This window comes from Colius striatus, chromosome 3 (genome assembly GCF_028858725.1).
Source record: "Colius striatus isolate bColStr4 chromosome 3, bColStr4.1.hap1, whole genome shotgun sequence".
NCBI classification, from domain to species: domain Eukaryota; kingdom Metazoa; phylum Chordata; class Aves; order Coliiformes; family Coliidae; genus Colius; species Colius striatus.
This window is the reverse complement of record NC_084761.1, coordinates 58,251,455-58,277,372: the sequence shown is the minus strand read 5'-3', so window position 1 is coordinate 58,277,372 and position 25,918 is coordinate 58,251,455. Positions and strand designations below refer to the sequence as shown.

General features: G+C 36.7%; 1 protein-coding gene across 8 annotated transcripts in view; it reads left to right on the top strand.

Moving 5' to 3' along the window:
• LOC104554528 (DExD/H-box helicase 60) overlaps positions 1-25,918 on the top strand; it is a 50,158-nt gene that overhangs the window by 11,436 nt on the left and 12,804 nt on the right. For 6 of the 8 annotated variants that reach the window (XM_061992415.1, XM_061992412.1, XM_010197604.2 and 3 more), the window contains 23 exons: positions 395-510; positions 1,448-1,608; positions 3,806-4,058; positions 4,875-5,038; positions 7,071-7,223; positions 8,270-8,419; positions 9,459-9,578; positions 10,804-10,899; positions 11,590-11,705; positions 12,236-12,381; positions 12,574-12,683; positions 12,791-12,895; positions 12,982-13,110; positions 13,905-14,032; positions 14,818-14,976; positions 16,223-16,367; positions 17,914-18,066; positions 18,940-19,044; positions 20,474-20,674; positions 21,432-21,536; positions 22,864-23,002; positions 23,616-23,737; positions 25,669-25,816. In XM_061992415.1, the coding sequence (XP_061848399.1) occupies positions 395-510; positions 1,448-1,608; positions 3,806-4,058; positions 4,875-5,038; positions 7,071-7,223; positions 8,270-8,419; positions 9,459-9,578; positions 10,804-10,899; positions 11,590-11,705; positions 12,236-12,381; positions 12,574-12,683; positions 12,791-12,895; positions 12,982-13,110; positions 13,905-14,032; positions 14,818-14,976; positions 16,223-16,367; positions 17,914-18,066; positions 18,940-19,044; positions 20,474-20,674; positions 21,432-21,536; positions 22,864-23,002; positions 23,616-23,737; positions 25,669-25,816 (3,224 nt within the window). Of the gene's footprint in view, positions 1-394; positions 511-1,447; positions 1,609-3,805; positions 4,059-4,874; positions 5,039-7,070; positions 7,224-8,269; positions 8,420-9,458; positions 9,579-10,803; positions 10,900-11,589; positions 11,706-12,235; positions 12,382-12,573; positions 12,684-12,790; positions 12,896-12,981; positions 13,111-13,904; positions 14,033-14,817; positions 14,977-16,222; positions 16,368-17,913; positions 18,067-18,939; positions 19,045-20,473; positions 20,675-21,431; positions 21,537-22,863; positions 23,003-23,615; positions 23,738-25,668; positions 25,817-25,918 lie in introns of those variants that run through there. The other 2 variants (XM_061992416.1, XM_061992419.1) reach the window with 2 other exon arrangements.

Below are 25,918 nucleotides of genomic sequence, written 5' to 3'. Positions count from 1 at the left end.
AGTTGCAAAGTTGATATTGATTTCAGGAAAAGAAAAACACTTAATAAAAATACTGCAGAAAAATAAAAGTAGCAAAAGATTATCCTTTACGTCCACTTGTCCTGTTGGGCTCTGTGCTGCACGATGAGTACTTTTTCACCAGCATGTGAATTATCTACTTGCAGTGCATTCTGTGATTAAACTGTATGAAAATAAGTGATAAAATGAGGTTTTAGTTTGTTAGTATTTCTTTCTGAAAAACCAAGGCTGTCTTAATACACTATAATTGGAGCAGAATTAACCCCTGTTTTGTTTTTCTGCCATAGTGAAATTGTGTTTTGATAGATATCCAGTGTTCTTAATGTTTTGAATGTTTTGTTTAATTTCTGCTCTGTTCAATGTTTGTATATTTCAGCAATGATCCTGCAGTTACATCACTTATCAAATACAAGAAATTTGATGAGCTTTGTCACTGGCATTCTGGCAGACCTTTAACTGAAGAATATGAGCGAGTACGGTGCAATGCTGATGGTAAGAAAAAACCGACACACGTATCTGTGTGTGAGCTGCTAAGGAAAACAAACTTAGCTTTGATCTTAGGTATGCATATTTGCATGAAATGAATTATCTGATACTGTATGTACCAGTGAGTACACAAAGCTTTCTCTCAAATATGTTCCCATCATCTATGGCATCATACAGTGAATTAAGGAGTTCAGGATTACTGTTGGTACTTCTGGTGTTGTTTATGGTTTTTATTCAGTCATAGAAATACTGTTTCCTGAGTGGATATTTGCACCGCTTGATATATGAAACCAGGGTTCCATCTGCTCATCTTTCTGACTGGATAATTTTTTTGCATTCTTCCATGCACTGTAACTTCCACAGGATATTTACACTCCAACTGACGAGAGGGCCATCTCTCGTGCCTTACATGAGTACTCTGAATGCTGTCATGTGTCATCTTGGACTTTCTCATGAAAAACAGAAAGACCTTCTTCATATTCAGAAACTGACTCGTGTTCTTTTTATTTTAGTGTAGAGAGAAATATCTAGGTTTGACTATGCAAGTACCCATGTGCTCAGTTCAGTGTCTTCATAAGTGTTCTTCCAGCAGCTTTAGTTATGTGCTGATGATAGACTATTGTTTTCATGTGGAAGAGGAGATCTCTTTCTAATAATCTGAACTACCTTCAGAAGCCACCTCCCTATTTTCACGGACTGTGTGAGAAACCTAGGCATTCTGCTCAAATGGTTATAATTTCTTTCCAGGAATCTTACTTGTTAAATTTTCCAACATTTTTAGTGTGTCTCTGAAGTAGTTTGGATTTAAGTCCGTTTCCTATCTCTCAGACAATTCAAAGTACTGCTGGATTTCATTGAGTCGTAGTAGCCAGCCTCTTTCAAAATGGCATTTTAGGCTGGAATTCTGTCAAAGTGCTTTTTAATCAATTATATTTGTTTACAGCAAAATCCAAAGATCCAAAAGAAATAAGACAAATACAAAAGTTACAGACTTTTCGGCATTTTTATGGAAGCACCTTGAAAGACTGCACTTCAAAACTTATTGCACAAGAGAATGGGTCAGGGAATGCTAACAATGCTCTCAAAAAGACACAAAAAAAGCATGTGAGTATATTCAAGTTGCTCTTTCCAAATCTTTTTCCTATTAACCAGAGAAGGATTCTACTGTATGAGTCCCATAGCTGAAGTTTTATATTCTGAAGGCAGTTCTCAGTTGAGGAAATTTAAATTGCCTTTGTATTTCAAATTTAATTAGTTAACTGTCAAAAATATTTTTCTGCCTAGTTATAAATACTGATGAATGGTTCTATTTTAACAGACACAAGTAAATTAAAAAAAAAAAAATAGAATTATGAACTCGGTAAAGGCTCATGGCCGGTATTATAATGTCAACTAAAGGAAACAAGTTCATGAATTTAATTTTACATTAGGAAACTATTGAGAAATCCTTGAAAAACCATTATTCAGTTATTTCCCTGCACTATCTGGAAATGTTCTCTGTGAAAGATCCTGTAGATATCGCAATGAATTCTCACTGTGAGAACACTGTCAGACATTGCAGAGTATATAGCATGTATTTGCATACTCATGAACAATACTGAGCAATAATAATTTGAATATTTCATAATAGACTGTACTATGAATTTCAGATTATGACCTGTTGAGTTACCTGTAACAGTCTTTATATAAAATAACTTTGTTAACTTTGGGTAAAAGTTTAAGTCTCAATTTTATTTAATTTACTGAAAAGCATCTCAATATGATCAAAATTATTGTTACCCACGTGTGGTGGTTTAGCCCAGTGTCCACTAAGTCATAAAATCCCTCTCCCTCCTAAACTGGACAGGAGAGAGAGAGAGAGAAATATAATGAGCGGTTTGTGAGTTGAGATAAGGACAGGGAGATCACTCAGCAATTAGCATCACGGGCAAAACAGACTCAACTTAGGGAGAAAAAGATTTGATTTATTAAAGGATCAATAAGAGCAGGCAGATGAGAAATAAAACCATCTTAAAAACACCTCCCCCCACCCCTCCCTCTTTCCAAGACTCCCCTTCCTTTCCCCCAGTGGTGCAGGGTATGGGGAGTGGGGGTTGCAGTCAGTTCATTACAGATGTACTTTGCCGCTGCTTCTTCTCAGGGGGAGGCCTCCTCACACTTCCCACTGCTACAATTAGGGTCTCTCCCCACGGGGGACAGTCCCTCATACACTTCTCCAATGTGGGTCTTTCCCATGGGCTGCAGCTCCTCACTAACTGCTCCAGCATATGGGGCCTCCCACAAGGGCAGCTCCTCACACCCTGCCCCAACATGGGTCATCCACTGGGAGAACAGTCCTTCAGGTACCAACTGCTCCTGCATGAGTCCATCACAGGACTGCAAGTCCTGACAGCAAACCAACTCTGGTGTGGGCTCCTCTCTCCCCACAGACTCTCAAGTCCTACCAGGAACTTGCTCCAGGGTGAGCTTCCCACAGAGTCACAGCCTCCTTCAGGCATTCACCCACTCCGGCATGGAGTCCTCCACAGTCTGCAAGTGGGTCTCTGCTTTCCGATGGTCCTCCATGGACTGCAGGGGGACAACTTGCTTCACCATGGTCCTCACCACATACCACAGGGGAGCCTTTCTTGCAGGGCCTAAGCACTCACCTCCCCCTCCGCTAACCTTGGTGTCCGCAGAGATGTTTTCACATTCTCACTCCCTGTTGCTGCTGCAGTTTTGCAACTGCACAACTTCTCCTTCTCAAATACGTTATTCACAGAGTTGTTACCTCCATCACTAATTGGCTAGGCTTGGGTCAGGTGCAGAGTCCGTCTTAGAATTGACTGGCCCTAACCCTATGAGCTAAAGTGGAAGCTTCTGGCAACTCTTTGTTTAAAGAAGCCACCCCTGTAGCCCCCTGCTAACAAAAAACCTGGCCCAGGCAAAACCACTACACCATGTATAAAGTAAACACTTGAAATTTAGCTTTCAGGCATCTGCTATTTTATTTTTCCACATTTGGTAGGGGGTGGTGGTGGTGGTGGTGGTGTATGTGTGTTAAATACTGCTTGTGAAGCTTTCTACTGACTTAAAATGAAGCTTAGAGAAGCTCTTTTGAGCAACATACACTGGGATTCCAAAATTCTGTGTCCTTCAGAATGAATTAGTATTTTAATCAATTCCCAAAACACAGTGTGTCACACAGATTAATAAAAAAATATAACGTATGTGCTCTGATTGTGTTTATGGATTAGCATTTTTGACATGATGCTTGCACATAGTGGTGGCTAGTTCTAAATGTCTTCATTTTATTGTCTAGAAAAGTAAAGCAGAAATAATTGCAGAAGAAAACCAGAGACGACTGCAAACTAAAGAAGAAAAGAAAGAACAGGAGCAATGGAAAGCTTTGTGTATACCAATTGAAAAGGAAATAAAAGCAAATCTGACTGTTGGAATAAATAAATTGGACAAGTTTCTCAAGACCCTTAAAAATAAATCTGTGAAGTTCAGTGTAGAAATGACAGGACTGTCTGTCTGTGTAGAAGTGTGGAAGGAACACTGCAGAGGGCAAGGTATGATAGTGAAACTCATGTTCAGTATTCCGCTTCCACTCCCTTTAACCAGGAGAGTGAGTGACTTTGACATTCTCAGCTGGAATAAAGATGTGTAAATACAGCTCTGTTGCAGGAGCATGAAAGGTGTTTTTAAGTATTAACAAGCTCTGGTACACTTGCAATTTCAAGATCCTTTGAGTCAACCATAAATGATTCAATGAAACCAGATTCTACAATCTGCTCTCCTGTTTTGCTTTGAAAACACTGTGTATATAAACAATTATTTTTTTTTAAAAAATATATCTTTAATGGTTATGTATCATGCACATTAAAGTGATCTGTCTTTCAATGGATTGTTTATAATTAGCTGAGGTGGTTAGCTCACAGTGATGATGATTTGCACAGAAATCTCTGCAAGCCTGGTTAGTGGTCTCCTATTTCACCAGAATTAACTTGTTCAGCCTCCTCAGTCAGGAGAGCCCAAACACACACTGCTCTAGATAGCTGTAAATACTGAAGTAAAATATGTTGCTACTAAGACTGAGTAACAAATGTGCGGGTCAAGAAAGTGAAATAGGGGAGCTCAGTTATTGTGTAGATGTATGACTTCCTTTAATAGCTGACCATGCAGAAACAGAATTATTTGGGTGCTTGGTCTTCAGTGTCACTCCTTGCAGAGGTCACAGGAGTGTGGGGTGTCTTTATCTAGATGTCTTTAAATAAAATTAGTTTTTAAATTGCCATAAATGTGATTGGGTGCTTAACATCAGAAGGCTCTTGATACAATCAGCTCCCAAATAAATGTAGGTTTGTTTGGGTTTTTTTTTTTTGAAGGTAACAAATGTAAAGATTTAAGCAAAGCTGTTCAAGTCATGAGGAGAATTCATATCCTCCTTGAAAAGTATCAGGATCTCTTGGAGAAGACACATCTACAAAAGCTGACCAAATATCTAAGGCTTCTTGGATTTGAGAATTTGGCATGCTCTCTATCTGGCCAGGTAACTTTATGGACTGTAATTATTCTACTGTAACTGGATCTGTAGATCTATATCAACAGTGTTTTCTTTAAGCATTGAATAGTGGCCAGATTTATATTGAATGTATTTTGTTTTGTACTGTGCCATAAGATTTGTAACTGCCTAGTCTTGGTTTGGATATTCATCTGTAGTTCCATGGATACATATCTATGCCCAATGTCAGGGCTAGCTGGCACAATAGGCCACATCTCCTTTAGTAAATAGAACTTTATATGGATGCAAAGATACCCTTTGAAACATGCATCAAGATTAATTTGCACCAACTATGTCTGCCTGATACCTTAGACATCTCAGAGCGGTACCTACTGTTCAATTTGTCACATCAGCTGAACTCCGCATGTTAAAAATAACTTATAAATGCTAAGTGATAAGTAACTGGTCTCTAACAGGCCCAAGTGTACTACTTTAGAAAGGGAAATCTTTGAGACTTCAGAGGTGGTTGAAAACTATTTTGTTTTTTCTTAGGTATTACTAATCACCTCTCCAGGAAACAGTTTCAGATACTGAATTTGCTTGTCTGTGCTAGCACAGCTAAGATCATCAACAGTTTCATTGAATTTGTCTCTGAGGATTGACCTTATGCTGTTCTGCATGTTAATAATCTGCTGACTAGCTGGTTTAATGTTAAGAGCAGTTTGACACCTTTGTGTTTAGAAGGGATGTTGTTAGTGAGAGACGATGTGACTCTCAGGCAGAAGAGGGAGGATGTAACTCAAAGCCTACAGAATATGAAGTCAATAGCAAAATGAAGGTTACAGTGACCTGTAAAACATCTGTCAATCAGTTCAATGTCGCATTTTTCAGGTACAGTAGCGTTAAGACTGTTTGGAAGCTTATTTCTGGAAAGTGTTTATAATCCTTCCTTGATCAGGACTGTGACTAAGTGATGACGAAGGAAGTGATTGTTTTGTAAGAAATGTTCTTCTCTCAGAGTAGAAATTATGTATCTCTTTTTTTTTTTTTTTTTCTTTTTTAACCTAAATTAAACTGGTGTATTATGATTGTTTGCTCTTGGTTACATAGTTATTGTATGTCATGCTCCAAAATAAAGCAGAGTTGTAGGATCCAAGGGTCTTGAAAGATATGTTGGTAATAGAAGGGATATGTAAGTAAGTTTAATGTCTTACTTAAAGGGCTCTAGATGAGTCAGTGCATTTTGGATCTACTTTTGCTTCTTCAGTAGCTTCTTTTTGATTATTGTTTTTTCAAAGTTTGACTAATTTTAGGAATGACTGAAACAATCAGGAATAACTGAGAATATTTCTTTGATGAAATTGGAAAGGTTGTGAAATATCCATGCTTGGAGATAGCAAAAACTCAGCTGAACAGAGGCCTGAGTGCCCTGATCTAATTGCACCTGCTTCTGACAGTGAGCTGGATTAATTGACATCCAGACATCCCTGATAAACCAAATTATTACATGATTCTTTAATCTGGTGCATGTTGTAATGTGTAATACTTTTCTATACAGCTTTCAGGATCAAATGTTGCAACCAGACATGCCCATGAGCATTAAAACTTGGTATGTCTTAGAGTATTCAGATATGGTTCAAAAATATGATGCTTTACAGAATTTAGGATCACAGTCTTTATACTGAATTTCATTTTGCAAGTTTGATTTGTTGCACAAGTGGTCCGGACAGACTGAAGAAGAGATGTAAATATGGGATGAGAAGGGTCTGACAGGCAATAGCTTGAAGACGCTGAGCTCTGTCTGCTAGCTAGTTTTGTTAGGTCTTCTGACAACAAAAGCACCACCACCACCACCACAACTGGCATGGAAGACACATTGTTTTTGGAATATAGTCTCCTTTGAAGAGGTACTAGCACAACCCTGAAATAAGGTTGTATGCTGTAGATTTCTGTAAGAAATTATTTAAAAATTGTCTGCACCTTTGTATGTCTTTCAAAGCCTTCAGGGTTCCACCAAATAAAAGATGTTCCTTTTTCTTAATCTCTTAAAATACACTTGAATTTTCATTTGATCTTATAGATGGGAGAAAGTAAGGATACCAATAGAAGCAACTATGCTATCGAAGTGGGTCCAGCTCGCTTTCAACTACAATACATGGATTATTACTTGCTCAGAGAGGAGAGGAATGATCCAGATCCCCGAGTGCAACATTTCATACCAGACACATGGCAGGTAACAAGATAAACTCTTTTTTTTATACACAGTTAATGGAAAAATGTTCTTTGATTTTTTTTTTTTAAATTATTAAAAGCCCCATGTTATTATGCTACTTGTCAAAAGTCCTTTTGTTTAATGAATTTGATTTTGCAATAAGTTTAAGCAGTTCAGTAGATAATTTTAGACTGCATTCTATGTTCTTTTTACATTGAGAGCTTTTCCGTGGAGTTTGGCCCAAGAAATTCAATATAAGAAATGCCAAATCCATGGGATTTTGTATTTGATGGTGATAATACCTCATTTGGACAATCTCTGACTATTCATCCTCTGTTCATTTTTCTCTATTGAGTTACCCATAATTTGAGTTGAAAAATAGCTTTTCTGCCTAAAGCAGAGTAAGTTTAACCCAGAATTTTTTATTCTTGGTCTAGGGAGGCCAACTGAATTTGCTGTTTTGCATGCCCATATCTGCAAAACAGTTGCTTGCTTAAAAAGCAATTTGGAACATGGCATATGTGCTGATAGAGAAAGAGAGTGTTAGTAATATTTCTCTTTCCTCTTCTATATCCCTTCTCCATCCTTTGACAGGGGAGAGAGCGTGGAGGATGATAGTAATAGGGAAGTAAACAGATTAATAAATGCTCTGCCCTAGGAGCATAAGAAAGATTTGGACGGTATTGATATAACTATTACAATGCAAGAAAAAATCCTCACCTTTCTTATATAAAACAATGTAAATTTTGTAAGTAAGTGATATGTTACTGAGTTAATCGGGTTTTAGATGTAGTTTGAAAATGACCGAGTTTGGACTCAAAATGTTCTGGTACCAGTATCTTGAAAAAGATGAGTTATAATTTATAGTTCCACTTTTTTCCACTAACAGTTTAAATGAAAAGGATACAGTCATAAACCAACTAGGTTAACTTTGACTTTCTATAGTCTAAAATGTGTATATAAAGTCTAAGTGTAAAAATAAGAGATGTGTTCATGGAACGAGCTGGCTTACTCAATAAGAACTTCATAACAATACATTTTGACATAAGTAATTGCTTTTCTCTTAGAGAGAACTTCTTGATGCTGTAGATAATAATGAATCTGCAGTGATCGTTGCACCCACTTCATCAGGAAAAACATATGCATCATATTATTGCATGGAAAAAGTTCTGAAAACGAGCAATGAAGGAGTAGTTGTGTATGTTGCTCCTACAAAGGTAAGGCTACATCCTACTATATGTATTCTGTATGTATTAATATAATAATACTCAGTTTGGTTCTGAAACTGTTTGGGGTAACTTGTTTCAAAAATGTAACTGAAAAAAATTATTTAAATTAGAAGTGGAATTTTTCTATTCTGTTTTACAGTTATTAGAAAGAGCATGTTTACAAAAAATCTGCAAAATATTTAAGCTCATGCAGAGTTTGTGTCTATTAACATCTGTACAGCTAAATTAAGTCACAAACACTAATATATACAAAAATGCTATAAGTAGAATGTAAGTAAATGATAAAACTTCCAAAAGACTACCAACATGGTGAAAGTAATATTAGAACAGAACAATGATCAAGCAAGTTAAGTTGTCTTTTTCTAATTGAGTTCACCATTAGATGCTTCACAAGAAAATTAGTGAAAATCTAGGCAGTGGGATGTTTTTTTAATGAAGTTCTATCCTAATAGTTAAAAACTAACCTAAGTTGTGAGGCATGATGCTTTGATTTCTTCCAAAACAATTTTTAATAGTCAGTGATATGATTTTTGGACAGTGAATTATGTGTGCTGTTATCCAACAACAATCTCTATAGACTGCTTTCTGTAAGTAAAATTTTCATGATTATACCCAAATTGGGCATAAAAATAATATTTTCATTTGAATATCAGTCTGGGTGCAGAAATTTATTTTCTACTTACAGTCTGAGGACTTTGAGATCATTAACGTGCTTGTAGATGCAGTTGAATGTGATCTATTTTTTACTGCTTTGGAAATAATGTAAACTATTAGTAATTATTAGTAACGTATAACTCACTTTTCAAAGAAATTTAGTGTTGTGTAATCATTTGAATATGACTGAAAATCAAGTACCGTATCTTTTTAAAATTAACATTGATGGCAGCCTGGACTTAATACTACATAGTGCATTATAGTCTAGTACATTCATATCAGTGCCAAGACTGAATACTTTTACTTGTCTCAGAAGATCACATGCCTGTAGGCATCCACTGTTTAGTTTTGTTAATTACCTGTTTTATTTAAGGCCCTTGTAAACCAAGTGGTGGGAACTATATACAGTCGGTTCACCAAGAAACTTCCAGATGGATTGGTAGTGTGTGGAGTCTTCACACGAGATTATCGTTACGATGTCATGAATTCTCAGGTATATTTTTATGGGTGTTGTGGCGCATAGTAATTGTTACTTCTGTATTCCCTCTGCCTTCTGAAAATAAACATGACAACCCTTTGGTTAACAGTATACAGGAGATGCCTTACAGAAGTCCAAATAGAATACATCAGTAGCTCTTCCCTTGTCCACTGATGTAGTCACTCTATCATGGAAGGCCACTAGGTTGATCTCCTGCATAGTGGGGAGCCAAGAATTGGACACAGGACTCCAGGTGTCGCCTTATCCAGTGCTGAGTAGAGGTGAAGAATTCACTGCCTTGATTTGCTATCAATAAATAATTTGCTGCCAAATGCAGCCCAGGAAACCATTAGCCTTCTTTGTCATAAAGGCACATTGCTGCCTCATGTTCAACTTGGTGTCCATCAGGACCCTCGAGTCCTTTTCTGCAGAGCTGGATAGCCTCCAGCATACACCAGTGCTTGGGGTTCCTCCCTAGGTACAGGATTTTGCACAACTCCATGTTGAACTTCATGAGTTTCAGTGCATTTATCCAGCCTATCTAGATCTCTCTGGATGACAGCACAATCCTCTGGCATATCAGCTGCTCATCCCAGTTTGGCACCATCAGCAAACCTGCTGAGGGTACACTTTTCCCCAGCATCCAGGTCATTAATGACGACGTTAAACTGGATCAGACCTACTATTGACTCCTGGGTACGTTGCTAGTTACTGGCCTCCAGCTAGACTTTGTACCAGTAATCATCAGCCTCTGGGCTCAGCCTTCCAACCAGTTTTAAGTCCCCTTCACTGTCTGCTTATCTGGCCCCTACCTTAGCAGCTTGTCCGTGAGGATCTTATGGGAGACATTGTTGAAAGCCTTACTGAAGACAATATCCACTGCTCTTCTGTCATTTACAAAGCCAGTCATTTAATCACAGAAGTTGGTCAAGGTTGGTCAAGTGTGGTTTGTCCATGCTGAATACTCTGGTGGTTTTCTAGTCCTTTTGTGTATTTGGAAATGATTTCCAGGATTAGTTGTTCCATCACCTTCCTAGGGAGAAGTGAGACTAACCAGCCTGTAGTCTCGTGGGTACCTCTTTCTTACGTATCTCAAAGGCAGCAGTGACAGATTATTCATTCATTCATTCTTACCTAGAAATCAAATAGATATCTGTTTTATAAATGCTTTTAAAATAGAGAATCTGCTTGTAGTTGATTAGTCAGTTTAAAATAACGCTTTGCAAACTTTTCTTCATAGATACTAGTGACTGTGCCTCAATGTTTAGAAATCCTGATGCTGTCTCCACGTTGCCAGAAATGGACCAAAAGGATACAATATGTTATATTTGATGAGGTAAAAATCTTGTAATAGTCTTTTAATGTAATCTTTTAATTTAAAGAATATATTAAAAAAACACATGGAAAAATGCTGATGACTCAATTTTTCATTGCACACATTATTTGTGGTAAAAAAACCAAATCCAAACAACTTTAAGAAATATTGTTACAGACCTGCTTGGTTTTTTGTTCATTGATAGTGTTTATGAACAGTAGTGAAAGAACTTAAAACTCTGTTAGTCTTCACGAGGATGTATAGCTCTGTCACAGCTGCCAGGAAATTCCTTCCTTTCAAGCCATTCAACTGAAAGCCTAAAAGCCACCACTATAGTCTCTGTGCAGCATTGCAGACTTGGATCATAGACATTTCACATTGTATGGTATATTTACAAGGAAAAGATCAATGAGTAATCTTACTATATTTAAAATTCCTACTGTAGTCTTTGTTGCATATGGAATTAATTTGCTGGTGCCAGTGAGTATGTAGGGTACAAAAGTGAATGCAGCGTTGAAATTTAGACTAATTTTCTGTCCAGCAAAGTCTAGAGAGGGATTTACTGGACATTTGATTTGGATCTCGTGGTCATTTGCTACAATGTAAGTATTATTCAGTACTGATCTTACCAAATTGACTCCAGTTATGGGAAACTTTGATAGGAAACATTTCTTCTTCTTTTTTTTTTTTTTTTTTTGCCACAAAACATAGGTTCATTGTCTTGGCGGTGAAATTGGAGCAGACGTTTGGGAGCATCTTCTGGTAACAATTCGATGTCCGTTTTTGGCGCTCTCTGCTACTGTCAGTAACCCGGAACACCTGACTGAGTACGTGGGGAATTCTTGTGCTTACAAGAGCATAATTAAATTGGACATGAGCTGTTTTAGATAGAGAGGTCAATTACTATTGGGAGGTAACTAATTTGGAGTTACATTTTTATATGTATTATGCTACCCTTACTCTCCCAATTGACACAAATTGATACTGTAACTCACAACTCTGTAATAAGAACAGGCACTACTGTTCCTTCAGACCCTAAAATTGAGCTACACTGAGGAATTTAAGAGGCTTTTGCATCTATTTGAATTGCCAAACCCTGATAAACATGCTTATCCATTATCAATCAGATAAGACACCTGCACTATATATTATGCATATATATATATATAATGGTATTATTTCATGTTTTTTGTTTCCACCATGGGATAAGCTGCAGAAAATGGCACTCTGAAGATGGTGAGAGAGAGACAGGAAATTCTATAGGAGAAATTGAGTAGATTGTACTAATTAATGTATTTTAGCTGTAGCAATTTTTAAAAAAATATTTTGTACAACTTATTTCATTCTTGCACTGTAGGTGGTTACAATCTGTGAAAAGGTATTGGCAACAGGCTGAGACTAGAATAGCAAGAAGCTCTACAAACTCTGAAAAGATCTTTACAACAAAATGTAAAGTGAAATCTACAATACGAGAACAAAAGAAGTCTTATCGTGTTAGACTAGGTGTGTATCAGAATATTTTGTAACTAAAAGAAAATTTTTACTGTTATTTCTGCAAAATCTTTAATTGTGGTCTCTGAACTTAAGCATATTTTGTTTTGGTTTTTTGTTTTAAATTAAACTAAAGTTTGCAGGATTAAGTACTTGCTTTTTAAAACAACAGTGCATCATGATAGCATTTTTGTCTCTTCACAGTCTTGTATGAAGAAAGATACAACGATTTGGAAAAGTATGTGTGTTCTTTAAATGGCAGTGATTTTGTCATTGAACATTGTCATCCATGTGCTGCATTAACAGCCAGTCATGTAAGCATAATACTGGTTTTAATGTAGTTTAGCAACTAGTATGTATGGGCAATACAGATTCCATCAGAACGATTCCTTTATTTTCCTTTTGTTTCAACGCCTTGCAGATTGAGAACTATGGTATTCCTTCAGATCTTTCTCTGTCTCCACGAGAGAGCATCCAGCTTTATGACACAATGGTAAAAGTCTGGCAAAAGTGGCCGAGGGCACAGGTGTGTATACACAGCTGTGGACAAAAGTTATCAAAACAAATAGATAACAAAGTACTGTGATATTTTATATTAATGTTATTTTCCAGGAGCTAGATCCAGAGAAGTTTGTCTCTTTCAAGGATAAAGTAGTAATAAAAAAGGCAGATGTAAGGAAATATGAACAAGAACTGAAGAAAGAGCTAAGCAAATGGATTGTACTTGGCCAAATACAGAAGGTAACAGTTATTACAGAGCACTTTCTTAAGATAATGTACAGCTTTAATACAATAGTAATTGGATGTAATAATATAATTATGAGAATTTCACCTCCAATAATTATTATTGAATAGATTTGACTGTTGCTGTCTTGAAAGATAGGCACAGATATCTGTGGCATTTCCATGAGCATTTTCAAGGTGATATTTTCACAAACTTCTCTGAGAATCAGACATTTGATATTGCTGTGGGATTTTGATTTCTTTAGGTACGTCCTACAATTAGTGAGAACATTATACCTTTGCTCCACTTTTTTACTCTACCTCTTTTTTTCAAGCTGGTCACTTGAAACCACTGTGTATCCACATGCAGTGTGTATCTTTCTGTGTAGAAGGTAGAAATTAAAGCAGTAAGCAGAGAAACAAGTCCTTATTCCTACAATGTAAAAAGGAATCTGAAAAGGTGGTGAATTGACAATGAAGAAAAAATAGAGAACATCTGGGAAAAAAAAACCAAATTTCTTTACATATGACACTTAAATATGAAAATATAATCAGTATGTTAGTGATACTTTATTATTTTCACAGTGACAGTAGCCAGGAATACTACAATTTGCAATTTGAGCTCTTAAAATGTCAGTTGATAACTTGCAGACCTTTTACTTTGTAAACAATACGTGGCTATTGCAGTTCTGAATTACTAAAAAAAAATTTAGTTGATAGAGGTTGACCAAAGGAAAATGGAGTGTTGATATTTGTTAGCCTCTAGACAGAAGTTTCTGCCATTAAAATCTCCACAATAATACTTTGGTCAGGTGAATGAGCTACTGGAGCACCTTAAGCCAAAACCTGTGGATTGTTCGGAACAGGAAAAGTGGAAGCATTTTGCAAACTTTGTTGATAAATTACATGAGATGGATAAGCTGCCTGCAATATTTTTCATGTAAGTATTCACATTCTGTGTGTTATATGTGTCTTGCCCATATTCAGAAAAAAGAATAAAAGGCAAATGGCTGTTATTAAGCTATGTCATCCATGAAGATGTGTAAAGCTTATGTTAAGGAAAGGTTACCTCCTAACCTTAAAATCTGTGTTTGGTCTTTCTGGATAAAAGAATCAAGCCCTTCAGTTTTTTCTCATGTTCTTGTTGGCTGCCAGATTTGAATGACTTGTGAATATTCTAGTGGACTACTGTGCAACCTTACCCTATGTGTTGCAAATACCTTACATGTTGTTAGTTAACAGGATCTGGCTACTGCAACAAGAGTAAAAACCCCACTTTTTGAGAGTGAAGCTTTGTCCCAGTTAAACCTCAAACAGTCCAACACTGAAAAAGCTATGAGGAAGAACAGTTATGTAGAAGACCAAGAAAGACAGGCACTGAATCTCAACTGAGTAGATAAGAAGAATTAAAATGACTTAAGCTACAGTTTGCTTTATCTGTATGTCTAAGAGTTCAGCTAAGGAAAGCTAGAGCTCAGCATACTTTCTATAGATAATTTATTGGCAGAACCGTTTTATGTTTTACTAATCAATTTTGGTGTAATAGCTCTTTGAAAGTGAATGCGGACTATGATACAGAGGTAAGACTGGGGATATGCTTCTGATGATTAGATTCTAACTACTATCAGGTGATAAAGATCACTAAATATTGTTGTACCAGCATTACACATAAATAAAGGCTCTAATAGAGTTTACCTAACTGAAGTATATTATTTTTTATTTGAGATTTAACGTGTTTTCAGTGGAACGTGCAGCTGAGAGTGTATTCCTCAGTTTGATAAGAAAACAAAGAAGAGAACAAGACCCTAATATTGAGAGGGAAAAAGAACGTTTAAGTGATGAACTAAGAAAAGTGAAGAAAATGCTAACAAAGTTCAACCCTCAGTAAGTACTGTAACTACACATTATTAAAAAGCTTACATATTATGACAGAGCATAATTTCATGATAACTTATTTCAGCACCACATTGATCCATCTTAGAGTATAGTAGTCCCTGCTGCTCTTTGTGCTCTAGCAACTCACACAATCCAAGCAGGTGCATGGCAGGTATCAATCAGTAGTATGCTTACTATACACAGTATTTAGTGTGTAGTCAGGCAGCAGGAAAACTCAAATTTTACTGACATTGTGTAAGGTGCTGGCACTACAACATAAGAATCAAAGAGAAAGACCTGAGTATATGAGATGGTCAATTTGGAATAATTCCTTGCTGAGATATCAAGATATCAGAACAGCTCTTTCTCCAGACATTAACTTTTGTCATGCAATGCATGTGAAAAACAGTGTAGCATCTGACCCTGCTGTGGGGTAAGCCATTGTGTGAGGATGTTCTCATAGCTTAGCCTTACCATGGCTCGTTATGGTGGTGGATCTCTGAGATATGGGTTCCTCATACTAGTGAGATGTTCTTTGAGTATTCATCAGCCTTTTGCTTGGATTGTACTGTATTTGTTTACCTCTTAACCTTGAATTTTCTTGATTTTTGTGATCATAGACTGTGGATTTTTGTAAGGCATTTGGCAGTGAACTATGGCTGTAGTTAACAGAATTGATAGGAACATAAAGCATCATGCTTTTGTCCTCCTAATCATGACAACTTACAGTGCATTCTTTAGACATAATATCATGAAAGAATGAACATAGCTGACTTTAATAGTAGTAGGTGCTAACTTGAAAATTCAGTAGGAATTTAGACACATATTTAGAATTTGAAGTAGCTTGAAAATTGGCCTCTAATTAGTTCCCCCCCCCCTTCAAAACTTTACAGTCCATGTCATTATTGGCATAAATTAATCACATTTTCATTAATGTTTAATTCTTCTACTGTGCAATCTCATTATTTATGAATTTGCTAAATGAGGTACTTAGAGTTTCTGTCTTCATCTTCCATAATTTTTGTACATCACCATAATTCCTTTTCTATGGTTCATACAGAGTTACTTGTTGTAACCACAACAAAAGGAAGCTGTTAGCATGATTGGTAAATTCAGTGTAACAGATCTACCTACGTGTTTGAGCCTACAGTCTAAAAAGGAATGAATCTCCATCTTTCCATACTTGAAGAATATTTTGAAATTGAGAAAATTGTTAGTTACAGAAATAATATTTTAAATTGTCTGTTTTATACAGGGATGCCAAAAAGTTGAACCCCAGTAAAATGGAAAACATGGTATTTCTTTTGAATACAAAAACACAGTTGGAAAAAAGGCTTAAAAGGCTTACTGCTATCCCTTCTATATGTACTTATGCTGATCCTAAAGCAGTAGATGAAGACGTAAGTAATTCACTAATAACTGTAACATGGTTTAGGCTTTTGATGTCTGAAGTCCATGAATTTGTGCATAAATACATAAAATGCATGTAATGTGTGATGGAGTTGTATTTCGTAACAGCACTCATTGACGTCATGAAATATTCTGAGTATTTCCATTTAAATTTGAATCCAGGTATCAATCTTAGATAAACTTTTTAAGACCTGTGGGCAACTCTCATTCTGCCAAATAAAAAGATGATGACTTGTCCTTGTGATAGGAATCCTGGGATGTATACTACAGTTAATTTCCATGAACTATCAGCAGTGCAGTTCTGTTACTTGTTGATTTAGACCTCAGACTCCTGTTTTTCTGACTGAGTCATCAACATAGGCTATATGAAGCTTTTGTGTACTTATGAAAGTATTTTTAAGCCCTTCATATCTTGTCAAAATGCTAAATAATAAATTATTTTAGCTAAAAATCTTCTAGTCCCTGCAAAGAAAAATTTTTCTGTGCTCATCAATGTGTTCTTGGCCCCAAGGAAAGGGGAGGAGAGGAAGGCACTAAAAATCTGCAGATGTCCATCAGAAATGCTTATGTTTATATTTGTATACAAATAATTAAGGAATAATTTATGAAAAAGATTTGTATGACATGGTTTCCAGTAGTAGTGGGTGACTGGGTCTTGATCCAGCATATCCCCTCTACTCTCAGCTTCCTGAAAGGTGATGGTGGTTCAGATAACAATCTTTTCATAGCGGTGTTTTTTAGTTAAAAAAGTAATTGAGAACTATAGCTCTTAATTTGGAGAAAGGATGCTCAAAATTTTGATGAAGTCTTTTGATAACACTTTCTTCCTATTGTGGTGTCCTGAAAAAGAGGAAAATTCTTTGTTTTGGGACCAGACTTGAAAGTTGCCACAATTCCTTATCTTGTGAACTTTCAATGCAAAAGGCATTTTTAGGCTGTTGTCAGCCAGTGTGAAAGGAACACTGCTTCCCACAGTTGTACATGGGTAAAGGCAGTGAAGAATTACCTTGGACTTTGGAACAGATGCCACTTAGCTGTAGAATGAAATTCACAAAATACTGAAAAAGCTTATTTCAGTGCTTTTTCTAGATTTGCAAATGGGAAGCTTCTAGCTATGTTGTGAAATGAGATAGTAGTACTGAGCAGTGATGAACAAACAGGAGCAAAAGAGTATCAACTTTATGAAGCTACTTAGGAATCTGTGATAGTGGCGAATGGTACGTGGTCATGAGGCCATACTTTGAGTAGGAAAGTCATGAACACACAAGCTTGCCATGTCTGGTTGCATGATATGACAATTGGGACTGTTGTAATGGCATTTTTTACAGAGGTGAATAAACCTGATAGAACATAGAAGTGTACTGAAAAGCCTGAATTTATCATCATAGTGAAGCTACTGATGGTACACATCTAATTATATACTTTGAGCTTCAGGTCAATGAAGATCATAAACAGCTGTATTTCTCTGAAGTACTTGGAACTTCATCAGAGAAGACATGCTTGTGGTTAATACTTAACATTTCTCTTTATTCGTAGACTTTGAGGAAGATTTTTCACCGACTTAGGTTTCAGAGAAGAGGTTATCTGCAGCAAGCAATGGCACAGAGGGGCATTGGGTATCATCATGGGTCTATGGATAGCAAGGAAAGACAAGCAGTGGAGATGCTTTTCAGGATGGGCTATATTAAGGTTGGTAAACTGGGATCAGTTCTTTTTCCTAAAATTTTAGTTTCTCCATGTATTAAATTTAAAAATAAAGTGTACCTTTCACCAGTGGTAAAATATATCACATTGACTGGCATCCTCATTTAAAAAAAAATGACTTCAAAGTTTTCAAACAAATAAAATAAGCTACATAAATTTATAACTGTGGAATTTATTTCTAATTAAGAGTTTCAGTCTTTCAGACTAGCATATCATAGAATCATTTGGTCGGAAAAAATCTATTCACATCATCAAATCCAAGTGTTAACCTAACCCTACCATATCCACCACTAAACCATGTCGCTAAGCACCACAACTACATGTTTTTCAAATACCCCCAGGGATGGTGACTCAACCGCTTCCCTGGACAGCATGTTCTGATGCCTGACAAATCTTTTGGTCAAGAAATTTTTCCTAATGTACAATCTAAACCTCCCATGGTGTAACTCCTATTTTTTTTAACTTGGGAGAAGCACTGGTGCCCAGTACAAGAGGACAATCCCTTCGATGGCCCTGCTGAACACACTATTTCTGACACAAGCACAGCTACAACTGGCCTTCTTGGCCACCTGGGCACACTGCTGGCTTATATTCATCTGGCTGTCAACCAACCCACTAGATCCTTTCCCTCTGGAAAGCTGGTCAGCCACACATTTAGAATTATTACAGTTCGAAAAGACCTTTAAGATCATTAAGTCCAACCACTAACCTCACACTTCCAGGACCATCACTAAAGCATTTCCCGCAGCACCTCATCTATATGCCTTTTGCTCTTGTTTGTCATCCTTGCTTGTTTTCTTTTTTTTTAATTGGATATTTCTATTTCTGATAGATATACTAATGTTTGATATTTTATAGGTAGTCACAGCAACTTCAACACTTGCTCTAGGAATCAACATGCCATGTAAATCTGTTGTTTTTGTTGAAGACTCTATCTTTTTAGATGCCCTAAATTACAGACAGGTATGGAAACATAACATCTACTTTTTATTACAAGAACAGTACACTTGCAGCTGTTATCACACCCAAATTCAGAAATAATGGCGTTTTTTTAACATATATTTGTGGGTATTTCTGAGTTTTAGTTGTTCATTTTAGTGACAAGAATAGGTTTAGATAAGATAATTTTACTAATGTTTCAGAACTGCTAGCCCAGAAATAACGTATGTAGTCAAAAGACCTATTTCAGCAATGAAAATATTACAACCGTTCAGTAAAATAAAGGCATAGATTTGGCTTTCAGCTATGAGAACCAGAAAGACAAAATCTGTTTTATTGTAGCCAGGGATTTACAAATGTGTGAAAAACGTGCTATAAGAACATATAGTGGGGATGTAACAAGGAAAAGAAAGATTGCTAACTGAATAGGACACTTGAGTTCCTTTTGTCTGGGAAGAGGCACTCCAAACAATGTAACACAATAGTGTGTAGATGAGCTTGCAAATGCAATAAAGCAGAATGTCTCCAGTTATGGCACAACTTACTGGGTGAGCTGAGGGACTCTATCTTCTTCATTAGCCCCTGTTTCCTGTTCCCTGTTTTATGTTACTTTCTAAACTTGTTTTTTAACAAAATACTGCCAGTTTGCTTCTGTTTCTGAAGGCCATTTACACCAGATACAGCTGATGGCATCACTTGGCAGGTAGCTCTGAGTCAGGGTGTGAGTAGATCTATGCAGTAGCTGGACTTATGTTCATCTCTCTTCTGCTGCACATAAATGATGTGACTTTGACTTTGTCACATCATCTGGTACTAGTATCTGGTGCAAGGTGATCCAAGCAAAGGAATATACCTTTGGGCAGCTTCTCTTTACTCCTTATTCATATTCTCTGTTCTTTATTAATCCTCAGACTACCTCTGCCCCAAATCTACACAGAAATAATTCAGAGTTAAATGGAACTTGAAAACAAACCTGGTTTATAGGTATAAATGAAGTTAAAACTTTCCTTGAAAAAAAAAAGTATATATATATACGCATCTATAAAAGACATATGAACCATAGAATCACAGAATCTCAAGGGTTGGAAGGGATCTCAAAAGATCTTCTAGTTCCAACCTTGCTGCCAGGACAGGACTCCCTAGAGTAGGTCACACAGGAACCCATCTAGGTGGGTTTTGAATGTCCCCAGAGAAGGAGACTCAACAACATAAAGTAAGTATTCTGGTCAATGTTTAGCTCTTCTGTCAAATTTGGAAGTTCACGTGTAAAAAAGTAAATGAACCCGCCACATTTGTAAACCAGCTGTATGTGAGGTACAACATATTTTGCACACACTGTAAAAATAATTCCATATAAATGCTTTCATAAGACTTTACAGATAGTACCAGTATATACAATTTATTTTAAAAATTAAGAACATTATTTTTTAATTATTAAGTATTTTTTTCTTAGATGTCAGGTCGTGCTGGAAGACGGGGACAAGATGTGATTGGAAATGTTTTCTTCTATGATATCCCACTGCCTAAAGTTGAAAGACTCATCAAATCCAATGTACCTCAGTTGAAAGGCCAGTTTCCTCTGACTATTTCCTTAATATTGAGACTCATGCTGTTGGCTGCAAACGCTGATGACAAAGCAGATGCCAGAGCTAAGGTTTCATATTTTTTTCATATTTTCTACCAGGAAAGCATTTTTATTGCCTCTTCAATGTTTAAAATTTCGTCTTTATTTGAGGAAAAGATGTGAACATACATGGTCTCAATTGAAACAATGAGAAAATTCAATGTATTACTTGCTTAAATGCTCATATTAACTCTCTAGAATCAAAGAATTCTTATTCTTGTCATTTAGTGCAGTGATTTAAGTAAAACAACCCATGCCCATGACTACAAATTGTTCAGAGATTTCCTCTTGTAATGGTTAAGGAACTCTTACTTCCCAATGTTTTTTACATCCACCTCAGCATATGGACATTTCTTTTCAAGGACTCAATGAACGAATTTGGACATGAGTCTTCTTAAGATAACAAAGCAAATTGGTAGACTTTTGTGTTAAATATTAAATCTGTATTAAAATGTAAGGACTAATTTCAAAACTGTCTGGTTTTAGTTTAATGATATGTAAATCCTTGCCTTTTAGGTCTCTATAAATTTAATGTAATTAACCTCAGCATAAATTTAGAAAATGAGAACACATCTGACAGACAAGAGGATGGACTTTTTCACAAGGATTTCTAGGAGTTAGGCATTCAATCTACACAAAAATACAACATGAACCCCACCCATCATTTTTACCCTGAAAACCATTTGGTGAAACAAAGCATAAAAACCAGATACTAAATTTCTTTGCCTGTTACAGTATCAATGTGCCCTTGGATTTCTGATGTCTTCTTTTTTGTTTGTTTGACCAGGCACTGTCAGTGTTGAAGCACTCACTGATGTCATTCAGAAAAGAAAGATATGCTGAAATATTAAAAATTTATTTTATCTTTTCCTTGCAATTTCTTATCAAAGAGGTAGGTTTTAACTCATGCTCATAAAGGATAGTTCCTAAATCTATAGATACTAGTTTGTGTTAGTATGCTTTTATTTAAATTATCATGTATTTTATATTCCATGGCAATATGTGATTTCTTTCTGTTTAGAAAATTAAGGAAACATGAAATAAGAGTGCTTTGAAGTTAATCCTGAGCTACTTATGTTATGAAGTCAACAGGAAAATTTGTATGATGTAGTCTATACGATTCTAAATGAAGTTAAGACTTGTGCATTTATGTTGTAAATGAAGACACATGCATGTGAAATGATAGAGGTTTACAACATACTAAGCATGACATGATTTCCAAAATGCTGGGAGAAATGACATCTAACAAAAATTTAGGAAGTAGGTCTTACAGAGATTGAAAATTAGTGGTGTATCTCTTCAAAGTAAGTTTCAATTTGACAGATAACATTTTGGAACGCTTTTATGCATGACCCTGTTTTAGCTTACAGCTCAGGACTACAGGGAGGAAGAAGCATCAACAATGTGATTACATTAATAAATCATCTGTGCCCAGATTTTCCAATCCTGCTCCCTGTAGGGTCCCTAAGCAATATTTCTGCCTCCTCTGCTGGGTGTCCTTTGGATGTGAGACCAGGAGTCTGATACTTCTCTTGAAGAATCTGATCCGTGTACAAGAGAGATTAGTAAGGATTCCAAACAGTTACAGTTAATATGAGAATGGGACAAAACTTTGCTCACGTACATAGTATTCTGTTTCCAATGATTTTCCTGCAGAAGTGCATAAAAAAATCCCAATCATATAATGATGATTGTCTGGATACTCTCTACTTTCTTACAGGGTATGATGCAGTGATCTCTGACAGGAGATGTCCTGGAATTTATAGCCCTTAATGGAGTTTTATTCCATGAGCTGGTGCTGCTGCTTTTTGAAACTATATGTTTCTAGCACCCAAACATCTTGTAGCAACACATTTGACAGGTCACTGGTTGCTGTGCTTTTATCCCACCAAACATTTGGTTTAATTTTTTTATTAATGAAAGTTGCATCAAATCTTACTTTGGTGACTGTATGTGCTTTGCATTTGCAACATAATCTAAATTGGCGTTAAAACTATGAAGTCAAAATCCACGCTTTGCACAGGGACATGAAGATCTCCCATGGAAATACTCAAATAGTTGGTGTCTTGCTTTTCCCTTAAGACAGATTTTGACTTTCAGTGAAAATTAAATGGTCTCAATAGGTACCTCTGCATTTAGGTTGACAGACTATTCTTCTGAATGCCATAACTTCATGTTTTTGTTATATCCAATATTTTTTTTGCTTTTAAATTAAATAGGGCTACTTGGACCAAGAAGGGAACCCCATAGGATTTGCTGGACTTGTGACACACTTGCACTATTACGAACCTTCAAATTTTGTTTTAGTGAGCTTTCTTGTGAAAGGTTTATTCCACAAATTGTGCAAGCCAATTAAAGGTAAATAATAATCCATGTATCTTAATTGCAGTTTATGGCAGGTTATGTAATCACAGTGGTTCTGAAATTTTCTGCCTTCATCCTCATCTCCTTGGCTTCTGCCACTGCACACTCTGCATATGCTTACATTTCTATCTGAGAAAGCCAAGGTGCACATATGACAATGCTGCTGTCATGAACTTTACTGTTTGTGAAACATTCTGATGAGGTAAAAGAGAATGCTATACATAGGAAAGTTAATAACTCTGACTCAAGAGCAAGATTTGAATGACATGTAGCAAATAAGACGGATATCTGAATATCAAGGAATTAAAAAAATAAAGTTCTACTGATGTGTCATTGCAGGGGTCAAATCTGTTCTGTGCACTGAGATGTGCTGCAGTATGTGAATATAAAAGAATACAGTATTAATTTGTACATATTGTTAATTGCTTAATTATACACCAGAGTTTTTTGTGTGCAATGAGTTGATTTTTATCCAACATAGTTGTGCTTAACCTCTGTCATGACAACGGCAGCTGGGAAGGAAACTCTTGAATAGGAACTATTTAAGAAAAAAAATAACTTTTTTACACTTCCATATTTAACTGAAGCACTTTCTCTTTTGATATAGGCTCAACTGTTTTTTCAGAAGCTGTCCTGGAAAAGCTAGTGCTCATTCTAGCACACCTGTTTGGGAGAAAATACCTTCCAGCCTGCTCAATGAAATACAAACACAGATTTTACCAGTCAAAGGTAGAGAAAGCATTGGTCTTTACTGTAACTTGTGTAACACTTCAGAGGTCAGTTAGACTACTGTCATTGTGGATGCGCAGTAGCCTCATGAGCCAGCAGGTAGCTGCCCACCCAGCCACTCTCTTACTGTTCCATCTCAACAGTGTGGGAGAGAAAATAGGATGTAAAATTTCACGGGGTGAGACAAAACCAGGGAGATTGCTTACAAGTTATGTTCATAGGCAAAACAGCCTCCACTTGTGAAAAAGTAAATTAATGTCTTGCCAAATAAAATAGTTTTTTGTGGTGGAAAACAAAAATACAAAATTTCAACACCACCTTTCACTCCCCACCCCCGGCCTTTCCCAGGCTCAACCTTATTCCTTCATGCCTGACTCCTTTGCCCCTCCAAGCAGTGCAGTGCTCATGGGAAATGAGGTCAGTTCTTAACAACTTTCTCTTCTGCTCTTTCCTCCTCACCTGTCCCCCCTGCTCCAGTGTGAGTCCTCTCTGTGGACTGCAGTCCTTCAGGATAAACATGCTCCAGTGTGGGCTCTCCATGGGCAGTAGTTCTTTCAGGAAACATCTAGTTGCTCTGGTGTGGGGTCTTTCACAGGCTGCTGTGTGAATATCTGCACTGGCATGGTTCTCTCCAATGAGATGGCTGCAGGGAAATCTCTGCTTCATCACCTGGAGCACTAAGTCCCCCACCTTCTCTGGTCTTGGTCTGTGCACTGCTGCATCTCACCCTGCCTCTGGGGCATTTTTACCCTTTCTTAAATAAGTTTCCAGAGACGTGCTGCACCTGTGCCTGATGAACTCAGCTCTGTCCTGTGGTGGGGCCTTGGCCTCTTTTGACAACAGCCAGCCCTGAACTGTGTTCCTTCACCAACACCTTGCCACCTACACACACACACACGTAGCTAGAATAATGAGGAAAGTACTTGGTTAAAGTAAAGAAGCCTTGATTTAATCACAGAAGTAGCTATTAAGTGCCAGGTTAAATGAAAAGGACTAGATTATTCAAGTATGTTTTAGTGATGACATGATAATAGAGTTACCATCATGATATTACAAATTGTAAAAGTATAAATGACATAGCATTTCTTTATACAATATAATCCAGGTGTCTCTTTCCTCAAATGGCAATTCAATTTCTTCTCCTCATTCTGCTAGAATTTTGTGTCTAAAGAACTGTAGCTTTTTGTGACACATACCATTGAACCAGGAGATCAGCATGCTCTGCAGAATATGATGCTGTAGGCTTAGGGCTTTTTCCAGAGATTGTACAAGAGTAGTAGGATGAGCATTAACATTAGTTATGAGTAAGTAACCCCACCCGTGTGTGTGAGCAGAAAGGGAAACATTTGTAATGTGCTCCTGTTGCCTTTCCTATGCAAAGTCTTAAAAGTTGTAGAGGACATAGCTATGGCTGGAACAACAAAGGAAATCTCTTCCAGATGATGTTCATGTGGCGTTTACAGTGAGTATTCCAAGAAGAAAAATGTTATTTATTTCTGAAAAGTGGCTAGTCATGTAGGAGTGATTACAGGATTGTTGTGGCTAATAGCAGCAAAGCATCAGTCTGTCAGGCTGGTAGGGAACCTGTTGAACACCAAGAAATGCAAAACAAGATCTGGGAAAGGCAGTCCTTCAAAAGTCCCTTTTCAGATAGCTGAAACACTTTTAATAAAGCTGTTGGCAAAGCACTTGGTCAGTAAAAATATAGGATTTCCATACTTACTGTTTACCTTCCATGCCCTTTTCTGCATGAAATTAAGATTCATTAATTCTAGATGGTCAGGCAGTATGACACGTTTGTTTAAACTTGGAGCTGTATTCTTTCCTTCTATTAATATGCTATGTGTGCACTAATACTTTCTGTATGTACCAATGTAGAACTGATACTTTTGAAGAAATTATCTGAATTATGCAATAAACTGTTATTTCAGGTCTTTCTAGAAGATCTGCCAAAAAACTTTGCCGATGCTGTAAATGAATACAACAGCAAAGTAGAGGAAAATTTTGCTCATTTTCTTCTGGCAACTGCCAAGCTGGCAGATATGGAACAAGAATACAGACTTCCACTGTCGAAGACAGGTAGGGAGTGAAAAATGAATGCATATTCAAAACTTGTGAAATGGATTGTATTAGGAAACTTAGGTTAATTTTTATTTTGTGAAGAAAAACAAAGTAACTTCA